Below are 22,865 nucleotides of genomic sequence, written 5' to 3' on the forward strand. Positions count from 1 at the left end.
CCTGTCTACAGTAAGTCACTACTAAGTCTACTATCGCCTCACCATGGCCACCAACACCTATCGATTTGATCAGTAACAAGCCCATTATGAGCCATCATTCTTCTATCATCTGTCTTGCATCCATCGAGCAGATCGTCAGGCTCATCCTTCTTGGAGAAAAAGCAATGTGACGTGGCCTGGATCGAGAAAGAAAGTAAGACAACTATCTATCTCTTTCCTCTTAGGCGCCTGCAATAATAACTAACAGTATCATACATAGCTAGTGCCACAAGACCACCACAGCCACTTCGCGCAAGACAAGCTAAAGAGGGCATGATACACGACATCCGGAGACACTATGAGAAAAACGGAAGGGGGAAGAAAAAAAAAAAAGGCGCTCCCCAAAGATAGGGAAAGGAAGATAGTACCATGCAAAAAAGTCCGAGCCAGGGTTCCCGGATCGGGCAGACAAGACTATCTATCAATGCGTCATCCCTGGAGGTTCGGGATGCAAGCTTATCAGTTGACAGTTGGACAGTCAAAGTTTACTCATGAAAATCCCGCCATTAGTCACGGCTCCCGAGATAAGCCCATGCTTACTTACTTGCATTGCCATTGTGTCCAGTTAATCATCCATGGAATGAAAAGGAGGCTTGAATGTGATCCATCATACGGATGGGTTTCAATGGTTTTTACCTCTGTGCAAATAGTGCAGAACCACACAGCCAACAACACACAGCCTGAACAAGTGGCTGGGGCAAAGTGGCCCGCGCACTGTATCCATACTTGAACCTCGACCTTATAATAAGGCTCACAGTAGCCTACTCCGTACTTACGTTCGCCAAATGGAGACTATCATGAGCTTAGAGAACGAAAAAGGTACGTACAGTAGTTCGCCTGTCCGCACGTCTCAAATAGACAAGCCCCAAATTTTCGATCTTCGCCGCACTCCATTCTGCTTATCTCGGGGGCTCGCGCGGTACTCGCCGGTCCGCCGGGGTAGCTCCGGGCTTTACTAAGTAAGTGTCTTCACTTGACAAGGCTAGGTTGTTGCAGGATGACAAGACTAGGCCATTGATTTTCATATGGCGTGGCGCGGTTATATTAGTATTTTGGCCGCGGAGTTTGCGGAATTATCTTGCGCGCCTGCTCCAGTTGTAGCCAACACAGTATATCTACCCAGAGCCTCCAGTAAATACTACTCTTCCTGCCCGATGTAGTATCTACAGGCCATACTACGACAATTTCCTATATTCGAAGAAACTTCATATAGTACCTAAAGCCCTACCTACTCGTAATTCAAAGAAAAAGGCATACAGTACTACTAGTAAGTACTACTAGCACCATGCCCTACTCCCCTACTCTAAAGATCGATACGCATCCAATCATGCCATGCAGCATGATCGCCCCTAGGTCCGGGAAAAAAAGCCATGCTTGTGCAAAGTTTTGATTCCATTGTTTCTTTTTTTCTTTTCCCTTTTTCATCCTCCTTCCTTGCTCAATTCCCTGCTCAACAGAAAATCCATTCCGGAGACAACGGGAAGATCAAGATGCGCAGCCGGCTGGATCGACAGCGAAGACTAGAGGAAGTGGATGGCATAAGGGGGGACGAAAATAAAACCCACAAAACCAAGCCTCAGAACTAGTTCAAGCCATTCATGCAGGAGGTCATCATGGACATGATTCTCGTCCACCCCCTTTTCCTTCCATCCTTCTGTCTTTTCTTCATTATCTTTCCTGCCTTCCTCATTTTCCAAATGGGTTGCCTTGCAGAGCTGATCGCAATTAGATGGACACACACACAAGCGAAGTCGTAAAAGTGATGTTAAACACCTAACCCTGACTAGTGAGAAAAGGATCGATCAACAAAAAAGCACCTGTCAGAAATGGTTATCGTTTCACGTCGTTGCCAATCATGACGTCGAGAGCTCCATAAACTATCTACTTACTTTTTGCCTAAAAAGACACTATACTTCCGACAACCCGGACATAGATACTATGATCCTATGCGCCGTATCCGCCGCAATCGACTATTAGTCCTTTGCGTAGTAGGGACGAGCTGCTGCTGTTGCTCTTCGTAAGACTTTCGTCGAATCCAGGATTTGCGAAAATGCTGCTGCTCTTCGTCCTGTTGTTTTGCTCGGTGGTGAATGAAATGTTCGTGGGCTTCTTTCTCCTCGTGCAACTTTTCGATCTGGTTTACGTAGGTGGGAAGGGTTAGTCATATGCAGGTACAGTAGGGCCCTACTGTATGTCATGTCCCGTCATTGTGTGAGATGGTGGTGTGGAGGGGAGGGGGGGAGGGGTTGTTCGGTGAAAGTCAAGACAGACAGGGGTATAGGTTTGTTTGTCTCACGACGGGGAAGCAAGCAGGATGGAAGCACACAAGAAAGAGAAATCCAAGAGAGTTGTTGTTGAAACATTGATGAGAAGGATAGGGGATAAAACATACTTGAGCTAACCACAACTCCTGCTCCGAACTCCAAGCTTTCTGACATCGAGCCAGTTCACTTCTCGCAATCGCTAATCTCCGTTCTTGTTCCATCGTCCACCGACATCTATCCCCAGCAAGACTGGCCCAGCTCACAACGCGCACCAGCCCCGTCCGGCTACTGCTACCGCTGCTTCTGCTGCGGCTACTGCTGCTGCTGCTGCCCAGATCCGAGTCAATTGCGCTCACCGCCATGTGGGCATGGACATCGGTCAATGCTGCATAGTCATCTGGGTACTGTACAGCGCCCCAGCGAACTTCAATGGGCGGGTCAGAGTCGATTTCTTTCCCTTTCCAGGTAGTGGAGGGGGAGATGGGGGAGATGGGGGAGGAGGAGTGGTGTTGTCGATGTTGTTGTTGTTGCTCGGTTCGCTTGTTGGTGAACAGGGACAGGCGCAAGACATACTTGACTGGATTGCTGACCCCCATTTTTTTCCTTTTTCTTTTTCGTACATATACAAATGGAAATTTCTTCTTGCCTGATCTTCCTGCCGATCTGTGCTTGCTTATCGTTCCAAGGGCACTGGACAGTATAATGGACTTCACCGTTCAGTTGCACCTTTGCCAGGCTGACAGACAGACAGACAGACAGACCGTTTGAAGTTGCAACTCAGGCACACACACAGACACAATTAAATTGTGTATACTACGGGCCGTTTGGAAATCCCCCTTTTTATATACATCATATCAACCCGGTCACTACTACTTACTACCAACAGCACCCGATGCATCCATCTATCACTTCGGGAACCATTTACTACTACGATACCTTCTCTTTCGCCTGCATACTTTACTTACCCGGGGCGGCCAGGAAATCCGGTTTTAGGCGCCATAAGAAACACAACCCGACATCAGGCTTCTAAAATGGGGCTAGGCTCGTATGTCGCGTTCTTCCGCTTGGCTGGCCCTCCAGGATGCCTGCACCGTGCAGTCAGAACTACAATGTTGGGGCCAATGAGGATCGATGATGTACCTCGAGTTCGTCAGACCTGGGAGTAAGTAGTAAGTAGTTGGCAGGTGGCAGGTCAACCCCCCTTCTGTGACTGCTACTATTTCCGTGAAACTACTATGTAGCCACCCCGTGGAGAAGTAAACGTGGCAGTAGGAGCGTTACTTGGACACGACCCATAAAGGAATAGGGTCGAAAGATTCAGAAAGTCACCAACTTGACGGACGTTGCGGACGTCACAGAGCAAACACCGATGCCGCAGCACGACACGTTCCATGAAGATCGGTCAACTGTACTGTATTCATTGGTCTATACAGGGGCACTAGAAAGTCAATTCTGCGAATCAAATTTTAGGCCAAACATTTGTGTTCCGAACCTGGCTGACAGGTGCACTCTTTTGCCAAAGTAGGGAACCATATGTGCTGCATACACCAATGGTGTCGTTGCGTTCCATTCCAACATATACTGTAATCGACTACAGAATAAAACTTGTTTGGCAGCTGACTCATGAAGATCCAATCGGGTGTGGAGAGTCCAAGACAAATGAAACAGAGGGGGAATAGTACGTAGACAAAATAGATGCTGTACAAGAACATAGTAAGGCCAAAACGTAAAGTGATCCTGCCACCCAATGACCACCAAGATCGAATCCGCCGGTTCGCCACCCGTGAAGACCCGAAACAACGTATCCTTTCAATGAAAAAAAAAAAAAAAAAAAAAAAAAAAAAAAAAAAAGCAGGAATATAAGTCGTTACAACGTGTGCTAACTTTGTGTGCCAACAAAGTCTGTACTCAAAAAATAGATGTAATGTGCCGAGTCCAGGCGGCAGGAGCCAAGCGACGTGCAGGTTTGAGAAGTCATATGCGCCACGCCTCGTACGCTGCGTCCCTGCTTCGCGAATACTCTTCCCTCAGTCGATCCTCGTGGAGCCTCCTCTCCCTCTGGTCTTGTCTGACTTGTTCCCCGATTATGATACTGATCAATCTTCTGTGAACGTCAGCTTCCGTCCAAGGAATCTGACCCGTTCCGCCGGCCTTCGAATCGGCTTGGGATAGCTGCTGTGCAAATCTATCAACAATGCCAAATTGAAGCTCTGTGACTGGTACTCCGTAGACTCCATCCGAGGTCCAGATCCAGTCGCCAATCATATCGGAGCGACCAGGCGCCGGATGGTAAGGGAAGCGCTCAGGATACAGTTTTGCCGAGCGATAGAGGCGATGCAGCAAGCGATAGTGATCATCGGAGAAGTACAGGGAGAAGGAAGAGGGTGATTGCTCTCGTGAAGCCTGCCCCTCCACTATTTCTTCTCTGTCACCCTTCTCGTCCAGTGAAGCGTGAGCATCGTCGACAACCTGGAAAGACTCGGAACTAGCGAAACTCTGTTTCTCATCTTCTGGATCGCCAAATCGAATAGGTCGTGGGGTTTCCCCTAAGTCTCCCCAGTTGACTTCATCATCGCCGTAATCATCATTATCATATCTATCATGTGTTGACTCAACGGCGGGCGGTCCCTCATCTCCGTCGCCCGAGAGATGCTCAGAACCCCGCCCTTGCTGTTCAGACTTCGGTGCTCTGAGCCAACCAGGCGTGAAATTAGTGATTTTCTGGAACCAGGATGATGCTTGACTGCCAGGGCTTGCATGCCGTGGACGTTCCGGCGTGATGTCTCCCAAATCTGGAGCAGTTTGTCTCTCGGATGTAACGGCATCTGGCATTCCCCCAATCTCGTTGGCTTCCATCCCAGGCTCTTGGCGTTGTCTAGCCATCTCCAATCTGGTTGTCGGATCGATCTGGAATGTTTCATCTTCCGAATCCCGGCGAGGGCTGGACTCCACGTAGTCCTCTGACTGTTGATCCTGGTTGAAATCATGCTCATAGAGCCCCTCTTGTACCACAGAAGCTGGCGAGCGGCCTACAGAGCCTCGTATTGCACTACTCGGCGGACTGCTTTTCCCATAGTAGTAGTGGCGACGCTTTGGTGTGTCCTGGGCACGGTACAGAGCTGTCAAGTCAACTTCTTGCTCCTTTAATTGTTTGACCCTCGATCGGCCCAAGAATGGCACAGTCTCCCGCTCGTTTGTCCAATGAGCCGGTGATAAGATCTTGCCATTCTGATTTCGAGCAGGAGTCCAGCCACTCTTCCATGGGCTAGACTCATCCTGCCTAAGGTGCTCACCATCCTGGTCATCCTCGAGCAGTGAAGAGTGATCTGACTGGTTGCCTTGACTGCGAGCTTCTTGCTGCCAAATATCTTCGTAGCCATCATCCTCGTCTTCCTCGTCTAAACGGTCTGCCTCTACGTGGGCGTCGTCATCTTGATCGTCTTGAACGGGTTCCGCCGCGTGATCAATCTCGTCGCCGCCTTCATACGTGCCATTTTGCAAATTCGACTGATCATTATCGTCACTGTCGATGACGATGACCTGGCTAGAATTTGCCATTTGGATCTCTCGACTGATAGCTTCCCTTTCCCGTTGCCACTCTTCCATCCGCCGTTTCATAAACGTGCCCGGTGTGCCATAGTCTGTGGTCTCAGGCAGTGTTTGATGTGGTGAACTGGATCCACTCCATTCCCTGGTTTCCCGAGCGGTGTTTTCTGCAGTCACCTCCTCCAACTCCGTTTGTCTGCGTTGTTCCATTTCTCTCTCGAGCCGCCTCTTCGCGAGTTCCTGTCCTAATGCCAAGCCTGCCTGCAGCTCTTGTTGTACTTGTGGGGTTAAGTCACCAAAAACGTGTTCGAGCCTTTTCCTAGGAGTGTCCAGCATGGAATTTCGATCATCCGAGATGCTGGGCCTTCTGGAGTTTGACTGGTACGAAGTTTGCCCCTCTTCTGAGTTTCGTAGAGGCCCTTCGAGAGCTAACCCTGCATGAACTATTCTGACGAACCTGGTCAACGGCCCCCGCTTTTGTCTAGTAGAAGTCGGCTCAGATGCCACCGACGTTAAGCCGGGCATGCCTCTCGAAGGTTCAAGCCTATCTTGGGATGATGGACGGTCTAAGTGGGCATTGTCCTGATTTGACTGGGTGAAAAGCTGGGCTGGTGACTGCTTTCGCTGCTTCGAGTCCGACCGTGCCTGCCGGGCAGAATCATCCTCTTGTTGATTCAGAATCGTCGAGGCTCTTCGCTTCAAGACGCCATTTGATTCCCGTTCTAGGAAAGGCTTCAGAGAACTCTTGGCGGCTTGGGAGTGGCTCGCACTCTTGATCTCATGTTGTTTAGCTGATGGCAATGTATCCAGCGAGACCATGCTGAATCCTTCACTTTCCATTATAGAGTCAAACTCCCTGTGTTCCTCCGTCGGATCTGCGCTGGGCTGCGCCCCGCTTTCATGGTGATCCCTATCATAAGCTGCACTCGTTTTCTGAACCTGCTCTATCTTATCTTCTTCTGCTGCAGAAGATGAGGTTGGTGTAGGATAAAGGCGCGATGGTCTCGGGGTGCGGCCGGCATGCAATGTGTTCGCTGGCGAGATTATCGGGGTATCGCGGGTCGGGGATGGCATTTTGGATGGTGTTGAGTGTAGATTATACTCGTCGTTTTCCGTAAGCCCTTGGTCGACATGGTCAACATTCGGAGTCTCAAAGGTTTGCTCAAATGTCACTCGGGGAGCATTCCCATCGCGGGCAGCGGAATCAGGTAGTTCCATGCGGTCGTCATAACCAAAGTCGTCATTGAATTCGAGTCCTTGATCCCCCCCAATTTCATCGTCAGATCCCGGTTCTGCTGCAAGATTCAAAGGACTCCATCTCTGCTCGGGCTCTATCGGAGCCTCTTGTTCATTCTCATGATTCTCCACCTGCTGTTCGCTTAATTCTACCACATCGAGCGCTGGTGCGCTTTTCCTCGGACGGCCTCGTTTTCTCTTCTGACCTGTTCCCCCAGGACCTGGAGTATGCCCCGGGCCCGGTGTATGTCCTGGACTACCTGAGCGTGGTGTCGCATCCTGCACCCAAATGTCTGACTTCCTTGGGCGACCTCTGCGTCTTCGGGGGGTTTGTTCTGTATCGTCTTTGAGGGGTACTTTCATCGTTGTCGTTGACGGCTTCAAACGTTTTCGCGAAGGACTGCCTTGGTTCGTCTCTTCATCTTGTGTTGCCTCGAGCGTCACCCGAATCCTCCACGGACTGACATTCCCGTCGGACGGACCCTTATCGGGAGACATTCCACCGCGCTGGCCGTTCAGTTTCGTCGTCGGGGAAGCAGGTAGCACAACGTCGTTGAACTTGATGGAGTGGGCATTTTTCGAAGGGCTCAGACTCACGCGCGACCGCCTTTTTCCCTTCGCCGTCCGCGGGCTTTGCAGGAGGCGAAAGTTGGCGGGCGACATGAAGCTTTGGCGACCGGAGAAGGGGACAAACGGGGAGGAAATCAAATATTCGGCGTCGCCAGGTGGCCCAAGAATGTCCGGAGAAGAACTGGAGCTGCGGGAGGACATATCGATAGGGAAACAACGATGCGACGCATGTGAGGGGTGATTTGTGACCCCCCGTCGCGTCTCATAGGGACGACCCCGGAACCAAGCACTTCAATCGGCTCTGCTAATCAAACACTTTCATATTCGAACTTAAAAGGTAAGATTGGTCGTCGCGTCTAGGAGTAGACTACCCAGACAAGATCTCAGCGACCAGAAACAGATTTTCAATTCGTAAGGAATTCGATAAAATCGCCGCATAACATAAACAAGTCTCCCGATCAGGCAGGCCCAGCGACCGGCAGGGGAGATGCTTAGGTTATCCGGCAGGATGGTTGTTCCCTTCCGGGAGATACGGGATGGCAGAGGCACCCCAGCAGCAGTCTGGACCCACAACATACCATATATCTATATTGAGTATCGTTATGATACATACATACCTCATCTTGTTCCAGCACAGATTTTGCTGGTGTTGCTGTCAATGATACATTTATTCTAGCGTTGTTCATAATTTATCAAACCGTGTCTGAATGGCTGTTCCAGTCCTCGAAGGATGTCACCTCGTAAGTGTAAGCAAAGGCAGAGAAAGAGAAATCCATGATCGACAGGCCGGTTGCCTTCCCCGCAACCTCTAGCTTTTCCCCCGCCGGGACTTTCCCGAAGAAGACTAGCGCCATTTCTGGGGCTTGGAATGTCTTCCGTGGCTTCATTTGCGCTACCAGACAGATAGTTTAGTCTCCAGACTAAGGGGATCACGTCTCACCACCACGCTCGCCTTCGTTCGGCCAGAAACCTGTTGATCCTAGCTTCTTCGGCCCAATTCACTCACTTTATCCGATCTTCTTATTTGCGGTCAGACTGTGGTCAGACACGGACCAATATCTTCCGCGCTACTCCATTGGCCCAGCCCCAGGAGCAATCGTGACAGCTACTACACTGTAGGGAAGTACGGGGCAAAGTTACCCATGCTTTTTGTCTCCAGACCCCTGGCACGCTTACCTTAGTCCACGCCTTGGTAAGATGACGCCTTTCCTCGGGTATTTTGTGAATGAGCTAAACATCAACGCAGGAATTAGCTGCATTCCTACCCCAGTTTCTCGGTCCCTGCGCATTGGTTTCCCCCGCCCGCTGGTCAGGCGCGCCATCATGAGGTAAAAAAGCCAATTTTACTGTAAATAAATACTATGAGACCTTCCACCAGATCCGGCCAGGGACCTCTCCAGCTTCTTGGCTGCTGCCGCTCTTTGCTCTGCCCTGCCCGGATCACCCCTCGTATCTTGGTCATATACTGCTGCTTCTTCCTCCTCATTACCACACTCCTAGGCGTCAGAATGCATGTCAAAAGCTACCTGTCTGCCGTCCTGTACGGATTGCCAGCGCTGACCCAAGTCGCTGCTGCCAAGTCCACAGGGGATCCTTTCCAACTCTACACTATCAGCGCAGAAAACATCACAGCCAAGCTCATCCCTTATGGAGCACGTTTGACTTCTCTCCTCGTCCCTGACCGCGACGGCAACTTCCAGGATGTTGTCGTAGGCTACGACGACCCCAAGCAGTATCTCAAGGATACCGAAACCAACCACACCTACTTTGGTGCAGTTGTCGGCCGCTACGCCAACCGGATCAAGAACGGCACATTCTCAATTGGTTCGGATGTGTACCACATCCCCGAGAACGAGAATGACGGTGAAGACACGCTCCACGGAGGTACCGTAGGCTATGACCAGCGCAACTGGACCGTGACCGCGTACAGCAATTCCTCCATCACATTCACCCTGGTTGACCGTGCCTTCGAAGACTTCCCCGGAGACGTCATCACCCATGCCACATTCAGCGTGCAGACCAAAGTCACCCCCGAGAATCCCCAAGGGCTTCCCCAGTTGACCACCAAACTCGTCTCTCTTGCCCTGACCGAGACAACCCCAATCATGCTTGCCAACCACATTTACTGGAACTTGAACGCCTTCAAGGACGAGACTATCCTCGAAGACACCTGGCTCCAGCTCCCACTCTCCAAGCGCTTGATCGGCACGAACGGCATCCTAATCCCCAACGGCACCATCCTTGACGTCGACGTCTACGACGGCGCCCCGGATTTCGTCTCCGGCAAGCTAGTCGGTCAAGACATCGAGAAAACCGACGGACTCTGCGGAACCGACTGCATCGGGTACGACAACTGCTTCATCGTAGACCGGCCTCCTCAATACGCAGCTCGTAACTCCATCGTCCCCATCATCCACATGAACTCCAGCACCACCGGAATCAGCCTGGACGTCGCTACCAACCAGCAAGCTCTTCAGATCTACGCGTGCAATAGCCAGAACGGCACCATCCCCGTCAAGCAATCCCAAGTCCAGCGCAACAAGGCCGAGGGTGTCGATGGTGCTGAATACGTCAACCAGCATGGTTGCATTGTCATTGAAACTGAGGGCTGGATTGACGGTATTAACAACCCGCAGTGGGGTCAATTGCCGGATCAGATCTATTCTCCTGAGACGGGCCCTGCTGTGAACTGGGCCACTTACCAGTTCGGTACTGTGTAATCGGAGAAGTTGGATGAAGGAGAGGCTTGAGGGGGCTTGGTTTGGTTGACTCTCGGTTCTGGAAATCCTACAACCGTGTGTACATAATCTGATGCGCCATCTGTCTTTATCCTAATGGCACGTACAAAGAAAGTTTACTAAGGTTTAAATCTGCTCGAGAAATAATAATGGGAAGAGAAGACATTGCTAATAAATTTGCTGTAAGACTCTAACGGGTATCGTATCTACTGCTAACTGCTTCAACAATCTCAGTGAGAACAAAATCAGAGTGAGTTCAGGGTGGTGAGGTCAGCACTACTCCGTGAGGGGGGAAGACAAAACGATGGAAAATTTTTCGAATCTCCAACAATGCTTGTCTGACCAGGACGCATAATTAGCGTGGCCATGCGGGGGAACGACACTAGATTCAACCCCAGCCAGCCAAAGTCCAACTAGACCGGTCGCCTCCCGTGCGTAGCCCCGAGCGCCTATCAGGAGCATGCCCATGCTCCAGATCCCGACTAGCTCCTGCAAGGCCATGTTGGAGGTATTTTTCCCGCTCAATCTCGACTAAGCCCCGGATCTTGAGACTTGTGAGGAGGCTGGCTCCTGCCCAGGGTCCAAGGGATTCGACCTCCCGCAAGACACCTTGGACCGGCGGGTGGGCATCCTTGTCTTTGTTGTTACGACGGATCTTTTGCTCGATGGGGTCGATCTCTTCTTCTGCTTGTGCATCTGGGGTTGATCGCTCATCAGGGGCCTCATTAGCGCTCTCCTGCTTTGTGACAGTGGGTATGGCTTGTTGAGAGAGTCTTAGGCTTTCAAGCTTTTGGCGTTGCTGCTCAATAACCTTGCCGCGGACAGGTGACCAGCCATACTTTTCGACCAGGGACGCCACGTCCTGGAGAATGCGCTGTCGGACACCAGGGATATTAGAGCCTCCGCCAATGAAAACAATGCGTGACATGCACGTGCCGCGGACATCGGGAGGCAGGCTAAGAAGGGCATTATACACCAACAACGGCAACGGTTTTTCCTCGTCGTCCAACTCGCAGTCGGCTAAGCCCTCCGCAAAAAGAACCTTTTCCACCGGTTCCGCAAGCTTGGAGAAAGGAAGGTCGATGTAGGTTGATCCTGAACCTGATGGGGAGGGAAGCGACACCGTTGCATCTGATTGCGAAGTAGTGTGTCGGTCAGCCGCTCCAGCATCCTCCCCTTGTCCCTCGACTGGCTGTTGCTGCTGTGTCGCCGCGGAGCCTTGGGAAGCCGCCTTAGGTTTACACCACAGGAATCGACTAGCAATTTCTTCGCATAGCTCATAATGAACGGAGATTTCGTCCGCCGATTGTGCGGCCCTACTGTCATCGGAGAGTCGTGTAAGGAACCGGCCAGTCTCCTGCAGTAGGGACTTCATAGCCCTCGTGCTGCGCTTAATCTCCATCTCTCTGTATTCGTAGATACCGGTTACAATGGTTTCTGCCCATCCGATGTCCACTACCAGACCTGAACGCAGCCCAGCTGCGACCACGGCCATAGTAGCACTAGTCAAGAGTGTGATGCTTGGAAACCGCCAACGGCTAAACAGTGTTGACAAAAGTGATGATAGGAGAGGATGCGGCATGATAGATGGAAGAACCAGAACCAGTCGTGATGTTCCCGCATCCGTCAATAGGTATTTATTGTATGTCTCGCGAAACATGCGCTCAATCTTGTCGTCAATGAGCGCCATATTCATATCGCGTACATCCATCTTCCAGAGTTCGTATGCACCAGCCCATTCGTCTGCTTTGACTGGTCGCGAGCGTGATGTGTCCGTCTCATTGTTGCTTCTCAGCCACCCTCTGTAATCGCCAACCCTCCTTGACTCCTCTGGGCCGCATCCAACCACGCACATTGGCGTGCTTTCGCCCTCGAATCCAGCCCGAAGCCATCTTGATCCAAATTCAAATATGATAGCATCTTCTTCTCCGCGAAACGATGTGCTTGCGGACGAGGTGCTCGCAAAGGAAGAATTGTTGGATCGGAGGTGATGTTGGGGCGTATGGGGTGAATCAGGTCTCCCGGATTGACTGTGACGGAAGCTCATGGATATGGGTCGCTTGTCATCGAAAGCAGAGGCGGAAGATGTACTTGTCATGTCGTCGTCCGAATGAGCTGTTGAGACAGTCGCAAGGGTCGCTGCTCTATGGAAATCGCGGGGAAGGATCGGAGATAGAAGTTGTTGAAACGACGTTTTAGGTCAATACTGAAGTCGTTGAAAACGCTTGATTCTTCGCTATCTAGGCGCGCTCGGAGGAGCAGTTGAAGTTACGGAGTTCGGGTCACGTGACCTCGACTACTAGTAATCTACTGAGATTACGTTCCAACACGGCCCCCTAGGCGAGGGAGCGTTCGTAACGAGGCTCTAGGCATTGCCTAGATAGGAAGGAACGGCTATCTCAACCGGTGTTCCCTGGATGCAGGTTCGGGGAGGAGATGGGGGTCATTCCGAGGAGGTGCCTGAACGCTTTGAACGATTCGTTATCAAGCGGCTTGGTGAGGCCGTCCGCCGGGTTGGTGGTCCCTGGGATGTGTTGAATGGTGATAGCGTTCTTCGTGATCAGATCGGCTACGAATAGGTAACGATTATCGAGCCATCTAGTGGACCTGGTGTAGCCTCCGTGGTTCAGGATCCGTAGGGAGTTGGCGGCGTCGGTGTACAAGGGTATCCTGCCGTCAACGGAGGCCTTGAGGTCAAACGCTTCAACCAATTTCTTTATATACAAGGCTTCTTTGGCGGCGGAGTCAAACGCGCAGTATTCTGCTACCGTAGATGACGGTGCAACTAGCGATTGCTTCCTGGATGACCAGCTGATTGGGCCGCCAGCGTAGAAGATGACGTATCCCTCCGTTGATTTGCCGTCTTCGTGGTCAGCGTGGGCGGCATCTACGAAGACTTCGATGCCTTTGGTATGGTCAGTGGCGAGGGTGATCCCGTACGGGATGGACCTTTTCAGATATCTGTATACAATTTTCAATGCTTTAGCGTCGGCCGTAGTGGGAGTGTTCATGCGCCTTTGAAGTCTAAACGTTGCATGACGTATATCGGGGCGGGTCTTTGTGGTTAGCCAGTTCAAACGCCCTACAAGGCTTTGATATTCGGCTAGGTTGACGTTTTCGGTAGTCATATTCGAGCGATCTGACTTTTTGTAGGCAACGGTCATCGGAATGGCGGAGGGGGTGCAGGATCCTAGGTTCGCTGCATTGAGGCACTCCTCCACGTACGTTGGTTGGGATAGTGATATCGTGCCTGCTTGGTAGTCACGTTGAACGTTGCATCCTAGTAGAACCTTTGGTTCCCCCATTTCCTTCAGGCCAAATGCCTTGTTTAGGTGTTGTTTGACCTCGGCTAGGTCTTCCTTCCTGGGGCCAGCGATAGCGGAGTCGTCAACATAAATAATCAACCAGATATCACCCTTTTTGTATACGCAGGGATCCTCCCTCAGTGGTTCGAAACCGATTCTTTTAAGTGTTTCGTCAAACGTTTGGTGCCAGAGGTGGGCCGCCTGGCGGAGGCCGTAGAGGGCCATCTTTAATAGGCACACCTGATCCGGTGGTCCTTCATGGTATCCGGTAGGTTGTTTCATGAACACGCGTTTGCCCTGTATCTGCGCGTGTAGATAAGCAGATACTATATCACATTGTTCCCATTCAAGATCTTTTATAGCGACGTTCGTCATGAATAGCTTCAGGGCCGCTTCGCTGGCGACAGGAGCGAACGATTCGTCGTAATCGATGCCTGGTATCTGGCGGTTGCCGCAGACTACCCATCTAGCACGGAATTGGGTGACGAATCCGTCAGTGTTGACCTTGAGGTCGTACACCCACTTGCCTGGGATTGCGCGAGCGGTTGGAGGTCGGTTCACGATCTCGTAGGTGCCCATATTCTGTATCTTATCGATCTGTGTATCCATAGCATCTTTCCAGTATGGTGCCAGCGGGGACTTCATCGCTTCGCTGTAGGTGTTCGGAACGACCACTTCGTGTTGTTTGAGGTGGGGTAGGGTCACCCGGTCAACCGTGGCCAGTTGTTGGTAATCTGGCCATGTTGATGATTTGCCTTTAGTGGTCCTTGCGGAGCGCCTCAGTATGGGTTGTTCTTCTGGCTCAGTAGGGTCCGGCAGGCGGTAGTCCTGCGCGGCGTATTTCGTTGAGGATGCCTCGTATTCTGTGGCATTCTCGATCGAGCGTGTAGGTGGAGGCTCTGCGGAGGCAGATATGGTGTGGATTCTGCCTCGGATGACGTCTTCTTCAGGGTCCGGTTGCTCAATCAGGGCCCTCGTGTTATCTGATATATTGGTTGTTTGGTGCAGGAACGCGTTGTCTAACTTGAGCGCGGCACCTGGGCCAGCTGGTGTTGGTCCTTTAGGGTCAGGTTCGCGTGTAGGAACTCCACCGGGATCCTCCTTGTCATCCTTGTAGGTTCGATCTTCGTTGAATTTAACGTCTCGTGATCGTTTAATTTTATCAGATATAGGATCCCACACGTAGTAAACGTGTCCGTTGTCCCCATCGAAACCGACGAAGTATCCGACTTTTGCACGAGGTCCCATTTTCTGGGATGCGACTCGATCTTCCTGCGGGATGTGTTGGTAGGCACGACATCCGAATACGCGTAGGAAGTCTAGTGACGCGTTAGGATTCGGGAGGTTGTAGTGGGATCTGTATAGGAACACGGGGGTCTTCCTGACAGCGCTGTGGTAGGGGACGAGGCGATTCAGGATCTGCGCTGAGAGGCGTACAGCGTACGGCCAGAGGTGAGCAGGGAGGCCAGCATCTAGTATCATGACCCTGCTCATTCGGTTGAGCAAGCCGCCGTATCGTTCAGCTAGGCCGTTGGCTTCGGGTGTTCGAGGAGGTGATATTTTGATTTGAATGCCTCGCTCTGCATGATTCGCCCATTTCCTAAAGCGGTTGAACTCGCGGCCACCATCTAGGTGCCAGGTGGCCACGTATCGGCCGACCATATTCTTGTGTTCCATATTCATCCTGATCAGCTCGTCGGAGGCGTCATCTTTGTGTTTAAGCATGGCCGTCCTCACTAAGCGAGTAGCGTTGTTGACCATGAGTAGAAAGTAGTTGAATCCGCCATGACCAATCGGGGTCACCTTTTGGATGTCTGCATGCCAGAGCTGTGTTGGATCATTAGTCTTTGGGATTGGGTCCCTTGAAACGAGGCGTGTGGCCTTGCCTAGCGAGCATGCTTCGCACTCTAGGGTGTCCCTGTGTTCGAGTTCAATTTGATGATCCTTTGCAGTGGTAGCGATTCGGCGGAATCCTGCGTGCCCGTATCGCCGGTGCAAGAGTAGGGGGTCCACTGCCGCTAGCGCTAGGTCAGGGTCTTTTGTCCTGACGAAAAGCACGTTTTTCGATGCCTGCAGGTGGCCGACGATCTTGTCATCCCGGTCCCTGCGTAGGGTCAGGTCCTTAGTGGTAGCGTAGATGCCAAGGTCTGTACGTAGGCGGTTGGAAGAAAGGAGCCCGTAGGGTAGGTCCGGTTGGTGGTAGGCCTTGATCTTCAACACCGTATTTTGGCCGTTTGCAGCTAGGGTCAGGGTCAGATACCCTGCCGATTTTGCAACACCGATTCCCCCGTTCGAGGTGCCATATTGGTAGTATTCGTGGGGTTTCAATTGGTGGAGACCGCTTAGGGAAGCGCAGTCAGGTGTTAGATGCTGTGAGCTGCCTGTATCATATATCCAGCGTAGCGAGGTGTTCGTGGCGTTTGCAACGGCTAGGCCAGAAAAATTCAAAATATACGGGTTTTCGTCATCGGATCCTATTTCGCCTACCGCTGCATTTGATGCTTCGCTAGGCTTCGATCCTTTGAACCACCAGATGCCTTCTATACGAGGCCTATAATCCTCTGGCCGGAGGTCAGGATTCAAGCGCCAGCAGGTGGTTGCTCCATGGCCTAGTGTCTTACAGAAAGCGCAGCGTCCCTTAGTCATCTCTGGCTTCAAGTTTCGCATCTTTCTAGCGTGTTCCTCAGGGGTCGTTCCTTTCGGTGGGAATGTTGATTTCTTCCACTCTGAGGTCGTTGCAGTGCTTCCCGACTTGGTGGTGCTTCCAGTGTTCTTCGCTGGCGCAGCGAAAGAATATCTTTGCATTTGTTTATTACCTTGTTCGATTGCGGTCCTGCAGTAAACTAGAAACTCTTTCTCCTGGAGGGTGTCCGCAGCATTATCAGGCAAATTGCACTCCACTGTTGACACCCACGTTGGAAGGTCGGATTCCAGCTCTTTGAGCAGGTGTAGCAACCCGCAGTATGGTGATATCCCGACTTTCAACTCTTTAGCGAAGTTGTATGCGTGTTTGAACGCCTCCACGTATTGTTCAACGGTAGAGTAGTCGGATCGGCGTTTGTGGATGAGGTCGAAGTACGTTGTTTGGCAAAGCGTGTGGCCGTGGCCTAGGACGAGTGATTTGATGACTTCGTAGGCATCGTCCGCGTAGTCGTGCGCGTCAGGGGACGTCATCAGTGCCCTCTTTAGGGGGTCTGACAGCTGGCTAGCTAGCCAGGACTGGATGTTGATTGACAGGTGGTGCCATAGCCAGTAATTCGTGTGGTTTGTACTAGGATGGGATAGACCCTTGTCGATCATGTCTTGTAGACCGACGTTCTTCAGGATTTGACATATTTCAAAGCGCCACGTTGAGTAGTCTTCTCGCCCTTTCAACCTTTCAGATACGGGTTGAACGCCTTCTGGTAGCTTTACTGGAAGCCTATCTGCTTGTGTCTTTGGTTGTATGGCTACTGCCTCTGTATTCGAGACATGTTGTAAAGAGTGGTATCTGCCTGGTTGCGACATTCTGGGGTCTGCTTCCGGCGGTTGAATATTTTGATATTCGCGGTGTTTTGGTGTTTTGAGATAGGGGTATCGCGGTGCGTGTCCCCGTTGCAATTGCGGCTTGCTTCGTGTGTATGGTGGCTCAGATCTTTGCTGGTTAGCCTCACGAGCGAAGAGCCGGGCTCATAACCTGTTGAAACGACGTTTTAGGTCAATACTGAAGTCGTTGAAAACGCTTGATTCTTCGCTATCTAGGCGCGCTCGGAGGAGCAGTTGAAGTTACGGAGTTCGGGTCACGTGACCTCGACTACTAGTAATCTACTGAGATTACGTTCCAACAGAAGTCAACTTGCTTCAGGGACCCCGCGCGGATCATACTTCCTCTCAACCGATGCGCTTGATATGAGGAGGCTTAGATCATGCCTTCTGTGTGCAGCTCTTTTCACTGTAAGAAAGACTCCCGAACTGGGGCAATTGACAATTGGCGATTGGCGAGCGCGAAAAGGAAGCCGCGACAATCTGCGGAGGCTCTGGGCGGGCGGATCTACATCGGGCCGCGTCGCCCAGTTGCCGACATCAACAAACAACTCATCGCTGCAATAGTATTCGCCATCGGAGGGAGCCTGGGCTGCAGTACAATTTTGATTTCTGTTGGCATTTTGGGTTTTGACATTTGGGAATAAGGAAGGCTGTCTGAATGGGGATTCCGGGGTAAGTCAGCCAGTTTTGTAGGTGCTGTTTGTGGAACTTTGTCTTGAGGGAGAAATATATTATCCCCTTCCAGTGCGCAAACAGCACTTGTTCAATTAGTAGTTCAACAGCTAACCCACTAACCACAAAGGCTTATTCATGCCATTGGCGCTGGTGAACGTATCTCCTTGTCTAGATTGGCCATAACTCATTTGGAGCGCACAGCAAGGCCTATTCGTATTGCTGTGGACATCTCGATATGGTTGTTCCAAGTGCAAGCTGGCCGGGGTGGTCGAAATCCGGAGCTACGGACACTATTCTACAGGCTATTGAAGATTCTGGCGCTTCCAATCCATCCTCTTTTTGTATATGATGGCAAGAACAAGCCGCCTTTCAAGAGAGGCAAAGCCGTGTCAAGTCGCAGTTACGGGAATGCACCAATCATTCGGCTCTCCAAGATCCTAGTTGATCTGTTCAAATTTCCGCGCCATGAGGCGCCAGGAGAAGCAGAAGCAGAGTGTGCAAGGCTGCAAAGAGCAGGAGTTGTTGATGCAGTTATGACCAATGACGTTGACGCTCTAATGTTTGGCTCAACATTCACCGTCATGGGGTTTTCGAAGGAAAGCGGTAGTAGTACTGGGGCTGCAACACATGTTACCTGCTACCGCATGAACACCGCTGGTGATCCTTCAAGTGTGAAGCTTAATCGTGCAGGCATGATCTTGTTTGCCATGTTAAGTGGCGGTGATTACTTACCGTCGGGAGTCCCTAAATGCGGTAGCAAGCTCGCTGGCGAGATTGCCAAAGCTGGCTTTGGCGCAGATCTTCTGGAAATCCTGGAGTCAGACGGTGCCGAGCTCGATACGAGACTAAGTGATTGGAGAGAACGACTCCAGTATGAGTTGGAAGAAAACGAAAGTGGTTACTTCCAGACCAAGCACAAGGTTGTCCGAATTCCGGATACTTTTCCCGACCGGACAATTTTGTCATATTATGCTAATCCTGTGGTTTCATCGACCGGCGATATCAAAGCCCTTCAACAATACCTGTCAAATGCCTGGGACAAGGACATAGACGTTGTCGAGCTGAGGAGATTTGCTGCCGACGCCTTTGAGTGGAATTACCGCTCTGGGGCTAGGAAAGTGACCAGATTACTTTCTGAGCCGCTTCTGTCTTACCGACTACGCCTTGGAAGACAAGCATCGGCCTTTCCCGCGAACCGCCCTAGGTTATCAAACTGCGATGTGCCAATGCTGCAGAAAATCTATAAGAGCAGGTCCAGCTATAGCACCGATGGCTTAACGGAGTATCAACTGGATATGGTTCCCGTCGACGTTGTTGGCTTGGATATTCTTGCTGATGAGCCAAACCCTCCAATCCCCTCTCAAGAGTCGACAGTCTCAGGTGACGAGGAAGAGGAATTGGAGGATAACGTGGTATCGGTGCCTCAATCTCCGGTCAAAAAACGTGTCATAAAGCGCTATGACCCTTATGTCTCAGAGAAGGTGTGGGTATTCGAAGCCCTGGCCACTATAGGACTCCCGGAAGTCGTGGAGAATTGGAAACGAGAGCAAGCTGAGAAGTCGGCACCGAAGAAGACAACGACACGAAAGACAGGACCTCGGAAAAAGGGGCCTATAGACCCGAATATGAAGCGAGGCAGCATTTTGAAATATGGAACCCTCACGAAGGAGCGAACTGAAATATCCCGCCACAAAAGCGCGCAGCTCTTAGAGGCCGCAGTCTCTGCTAAAGCAACTGCTGTACCCAGTCTGTCGAGTTCCCGTCAGTCTCTAGATTCTCCTAATCCTTCAAGGAAGCCACCAGCGTCTGACATATCTATACAGCAGCAGCCATTGACTGACCTAAGTGACGATTCGCCGAGCCTTCATGACCTAATCGACCAATTTACCTCATTGAGTCATGGTTCGCTCAACGCAGATGCCAAACAGCAGCAGCCCAGAACCACCCGAGCACGCGGCACAAGTGGACGAAAGGTTGCTTCTGCAGATGTCACTGCATCGGAGACAAAGAAAGTTTCTGATGCAGAGAGTCTCCCCACTCATTCGTCGAGTAAAGGGAATGCTCGAACAAGCTCGAAGCGCCGTACGCAGAAGCAAGATGTGACAGACGACAAGAAGCATGCACTTCGTTCGACAACGCCTAACCGCGCAGACCGCCAGGATGCATCAAAACTCCAGCGCAACAGGGACAAACTCAAGTCTTCTTACGAGGTTGAGGAACTAGAAGAAGCCGTATCTTCCATAACATTGGATGACGCGCAAATTCGCAAAACGGGCACAGAACCCATATGTCTAAACGATGCTGGGCCCGTGCCTCGAAGAAGCTCGCGCCAGGAGAAGATGTGTAACAGCGAGTCTGGCCTTTCTAGGGCTGCTGAATGTACGGCCGGTTCTTCGCCTCCTGCCAAGAAGAACAAGCCTGTTTTAGACATAGAAGAAAACAATGTTGCACATCCAAGAACGCCTCGAGACGGAGAGAAACCCTCGGGACGAACACAACCATCGTCCTCAGTGAGCGAGCCCAAAGTGCTGAAGCCTCGGAATGGCAAAAATTCTGAGGAATCGAACGACTGTTCATCGACAGTCTCCCACATTGAATCTGTCATTGTACACGATGGGTTCTGGACGACAGATACTAGCTCGAAATCGAAATCGACAGAGGCTACAAAGGTGACTGACACTGGGGGCAGTCGCAGTAAGAAAAAGCGAATCGCCCGTGTGAGCATCTTGGACTTGACCTAAACAGCTTTGAAAGAATTATGCATTGGTCCTTTCCACAAGTGAATTCAGCTCTTGCACGATCCTACCCTCTTGGACATGCATTACAGGTGTAATACTACTGGGTCTCGATTGAGAGTCAAACATTTTTTCTTTTTACGCCGGCATACAAGTCATCGGTATACATCAAAGTCTGAACATATCAGATCTCATCAGGAGCGTTGTCACTGCACGTCATTACAACATCTATAGAGAAAACAAAGGGATTAGTAGCCCGTGTGTTTGTGTAGATTTGCAAGCGCCAAAGCCACGCCGATCCAGGATATCTATCTAAGTAATCTGTAAACAAAAGTCCTTCTGCGGGCCGAATTAATTATTTCCAAGGTCTTTCCCTTGACAGTGGTGCGAATCAGGGAGGTATCCGTGCGAGAGCTCAAAGAGAAGAAGAGTGGTGATGTGATTGGTCATGGGGTAATCGGGCGTATGTATAGGAGATAGACAGGATAAGTAGGTGATTGAACAGAGAAAAGAAAAAGGGGATTTGAAATGAATGACACGTCGATACTGCGGCTCGCGGTTTGTCGCGCGCTTTTGTGACCATCCAAGCTATAACAGTGCTGTGACAATGAACAAGAACGGAGAGGTATAACGAGGTATAACGGCATGAGCTGCAGTAAATCTCTCAACCAAAGACCTTCAGGAAACCCCACAATCCGATACCGCTCAAAATCGGTATAGTAAGGTTATCATCCCAACCGAATATGTCCACGAACTCACTTCCAGCGGCGACTAAGCCGGAGACGACGCTCATGACGCCGAGGGCCAACGGGCCCGAAATAACGGCGTTGGGGGTGTCCGCATTCCAGCCGATGAGGTTCTTGATCGAGCTAGGAAGAAGGTTAAGCTGACCGGTGAACATGAATGACCCCTCGGGATCATTGGGGAAGGTTCCAATGTAAGGTACGAAGTATCCCCAAAATGCGGCGGCGGTCAGAACGCCAACAAACCAGGCTCCTAGTGTTCCGGCAAAACTCTTGCCCTTGCGCAGCTGAAATGTGTAACGGCCGTAGAGACGACCAAATGTGGAGGCTGCAGTATCACACCAACTGAGGAGCAGCACGCTCATAACTCCGACATCTTTGGGGAGGAAGCGCAGTACTGCATATGTACCCACAAGGTACCAGATCACGCCGTTGTAGCCGGAAACCTCTGTCTCGCGCATCAAAGCCCCAACGCAGCGAATATATAAGTTGTTGACCTTGCTGGAATGGTGACGGATGATATCTACTGTGGCGATCGGCACGAGAGCTCCGAAGAGCCATGGTGTAATTTGGAGAGTCTGAATGCCGCGGCTGTACAGGTTGAGGGTTAGGAAGCCGATCGATACATGGAGGAGCTTGCGCGGAATCTCATGACGGTGGATAAAGGAGCGATAGCGGCTGTGGAGGGGTATGAGACCGAGAGGAGAAGGAGATCGAGAGATGTCGTGCCAGCTGCCGCCGGGTTTCGCGACAGGTGATAGATACCCGTTGGACTCCGCATGACCATTCGTCTGTTTCTTGGGCTTTCCAGCGGGCAACTTGGGGTTGGATTTTCGGTTACGGCGCCTTGTAGACTCTGGAGAACTTGGGCTACGAGACCGCGCGCGTGAGCGCTTCGAATCCGAATTTGAGTTATCAGGTGTTTCTTCCGTTACCTCCCCCAGTCGCTGTCGTCGTGCCGCGGAGCGGGTTGTAGGTCCAAAATAATCGCCCGAGCTTGACCGCCGCTCAGATAGAGCCGGAGAAGGAGGAATGACTCGAGGAGTCTCCGGTATGGCATCGGATTCAGAAGGCATATCGGCTGAAGGTAAAGAGAAAGGTGGGAGGACTGGGCCGTGGATCAGCCCGGATAGCGGTCGCGGAGAGATAAGGGTGGGGTTGGAGGCACAGGCGCCGAGTATGGGCAGACTGAACACTGTTGACGACGAAATCTTGGGCGATTATTGCGACAGAGGATGTTCCTGACAATATAAGGTAGATTATGAGTGTAAGGCTCTATGAGATGATAGCACCAGGCAGAAACACCGCCTCGCAAGACGCGCCACGCTTAGCAGAGGATCGGCATAACCACCAAAAAAAGCGCAAGTTATAGAGTCAAGATAATATATCCGTAATCGCCGATCCTATCTTTAGGTGCACCGGCGACCGATGCTTGCAGATTGAATGTTGATGCTTGTTGACGCTGAGCTGAACTTTCAGCTGACTGGAT

General features: G+C 51.3%; 7 protein-coding genes across 7 annotated transcripts, besides 3 other annotated features; 2 read left to right on the forward strand and 5 right to left on the reverse strand.

Moving 5' to 3' along the window:
- Positions 1-1,975: 1,975 nt before the first annotated feature.
- On the reverse strand, positions 1,976-2,899 carry An02g09070 (uncharacterized protein; the record flags this gene model as incomplete). Its single annotated transcript, XM_001400006.1, has 2 exons — positions 1,976-2,173; positions 2,432-2,899. The coding sequence occupies 2 exons, from the start codon at positions 2,897-2,899 to the stop codon at positions 1,976-1,978; spliced, it is 666 nt and encodes a 221-aa protein (XP_001400043.1).
- Positions 2,900-4,277: 1,378 nt separating this feature from the next.
- An02g09080 (uncharacterized protein) lies at positions 4,278-8,509 on the reverse strand (the record flags this gene model as incomplete). The annotated part of the gene is made up of 5 exons (XM_001400007.3): positions 4,278-7,842; positions 7,970-8,022; positions 8,234-8,240; positions 8,273-8,307; positions 8,354-8,509. The coding sequence occupies 5 exons, from the start codon at positions 8,507-8,509 to the stop codon at positions 4,278-4,280; spliced, it is 3,816 nt and encodes a 1,271-aa protein (XP_001400044.3).
- Positions 8,510-9,163: 654 nt separating this feature from the next.
- An02g09090 (uncharacterized protein) lies at positions 9,164-10,375 on the forward strand (the record flags this gene model as incomplete). Its single annotated transcript, XM_001400008.3, has 1 exon — positions 9,164-10,375. One exon carries the CDS (start codon positions 9,164-9,166, stop codon positions 10,373-10,375), a length of 1,212 nt encoding a protein of 403 aa, XP_001400045.3.
- Positions 10,376-10,781: 406 nt separating this feature from the next.
- Positions 10,782-12,491, reverse strand: An02g09100 (uncharacterized protein; the record flags this gene model as incomplete). The annotated part of the gene is made up of 1 exon (XM_001400009.3): positions 10,782-12,491. One exon carries the CDS (start codon positions 12,489-12,491, stop codon positions 10,782-10,784), a length of 1,710 nt encoding a protein of 569 aa, XP_001400046.1.
- An 82-nt stretch (positions 12,492-12,573) lies between these two features.
- Positions 12,574-12,722: a mobile genetic element (Title: probable transposon 160bp LTR (Tndm1-LTR) -Aspergillus niger).
- A 1-nt stretch (position 12,723) lies between these two features.
- Positions 12,724-17,365: a mobile genetic element (Title: probable transposon Tndm1 without LTR -Aspergillus niger).
- On the reverse strand, positions 12,793-17,205 carry An02g09120 (uncharacterized protein; the record flags this gene model as incomplete). Its single annotated transcript, XM_001400010.1, has 1 exon — positions 12,793-17,205. One exon carries the CDS (start codon positions 17,203-17,205, stop codon positions 12,793-12,795), a length of 4,413 nt encoding a protein of 1,470 aa, XP_001400047.1.
- A 10-nt stretch (positions 17,366-17,375) lies between the features above and the next one.
- Positions 17,376-17,524: a mobile genetic element (Title: probable transposon 160bp LTR (Tndm1-LTR) -Aspergillus niger).
- Positions 17,525-17,881: 357 nt separating this feature from the next.
- An02g09150 (uncharacterized protein) lies at positions 17,882-20,681 on the forward strand (the record flags this gene model as incomplete). The annotated part of the gene is made up of 3 exons (XM_001400011.3): positions 17,882-17,895; positions 18,026-20,592; positions 20,644-20,681. 3 exons carry the CDS (start codon positions 17,882-17,884, stop codon positions 20,679-20,681), a joined length of 2,619 nt encoding a protein of 872 aa, XP_001400048.3.
- Positions 20,682-21,297: 616 nt separating this feature from the next.
- An02g09160 (uncharacterized protein) lies at positions 21,298-22,452 on the reverse strand (the record flags this gene model as incomplete). Its single annotated transcript, XM_001400012.3, has 1 exon — positions 21,298-22,452. The coding sequence occupies one exon, from the start codon at positions 22,450-22,452 to the stop codon at positions 21,298-21,300; it is 1,155 nt and encodes a 384-aa protein (XP_001400049.1).
- Positions 22,453-22,865: the final 413 nt, after the last annotated feature.

The sequence above is a fragment of the Aspergillus niger genome, assembly GCF_000002855.4.
Source record: "Aspergillus niger supercontig An02".
In the NCBI taxonomy this organism is placed as follows: domain Eukaryota; kingdom Fungi; phylum Ascomycota; class Eurotiomycetes; order Eurotiales; family Aspergillaceae; genus Aspergillus; species Aspergillus niger.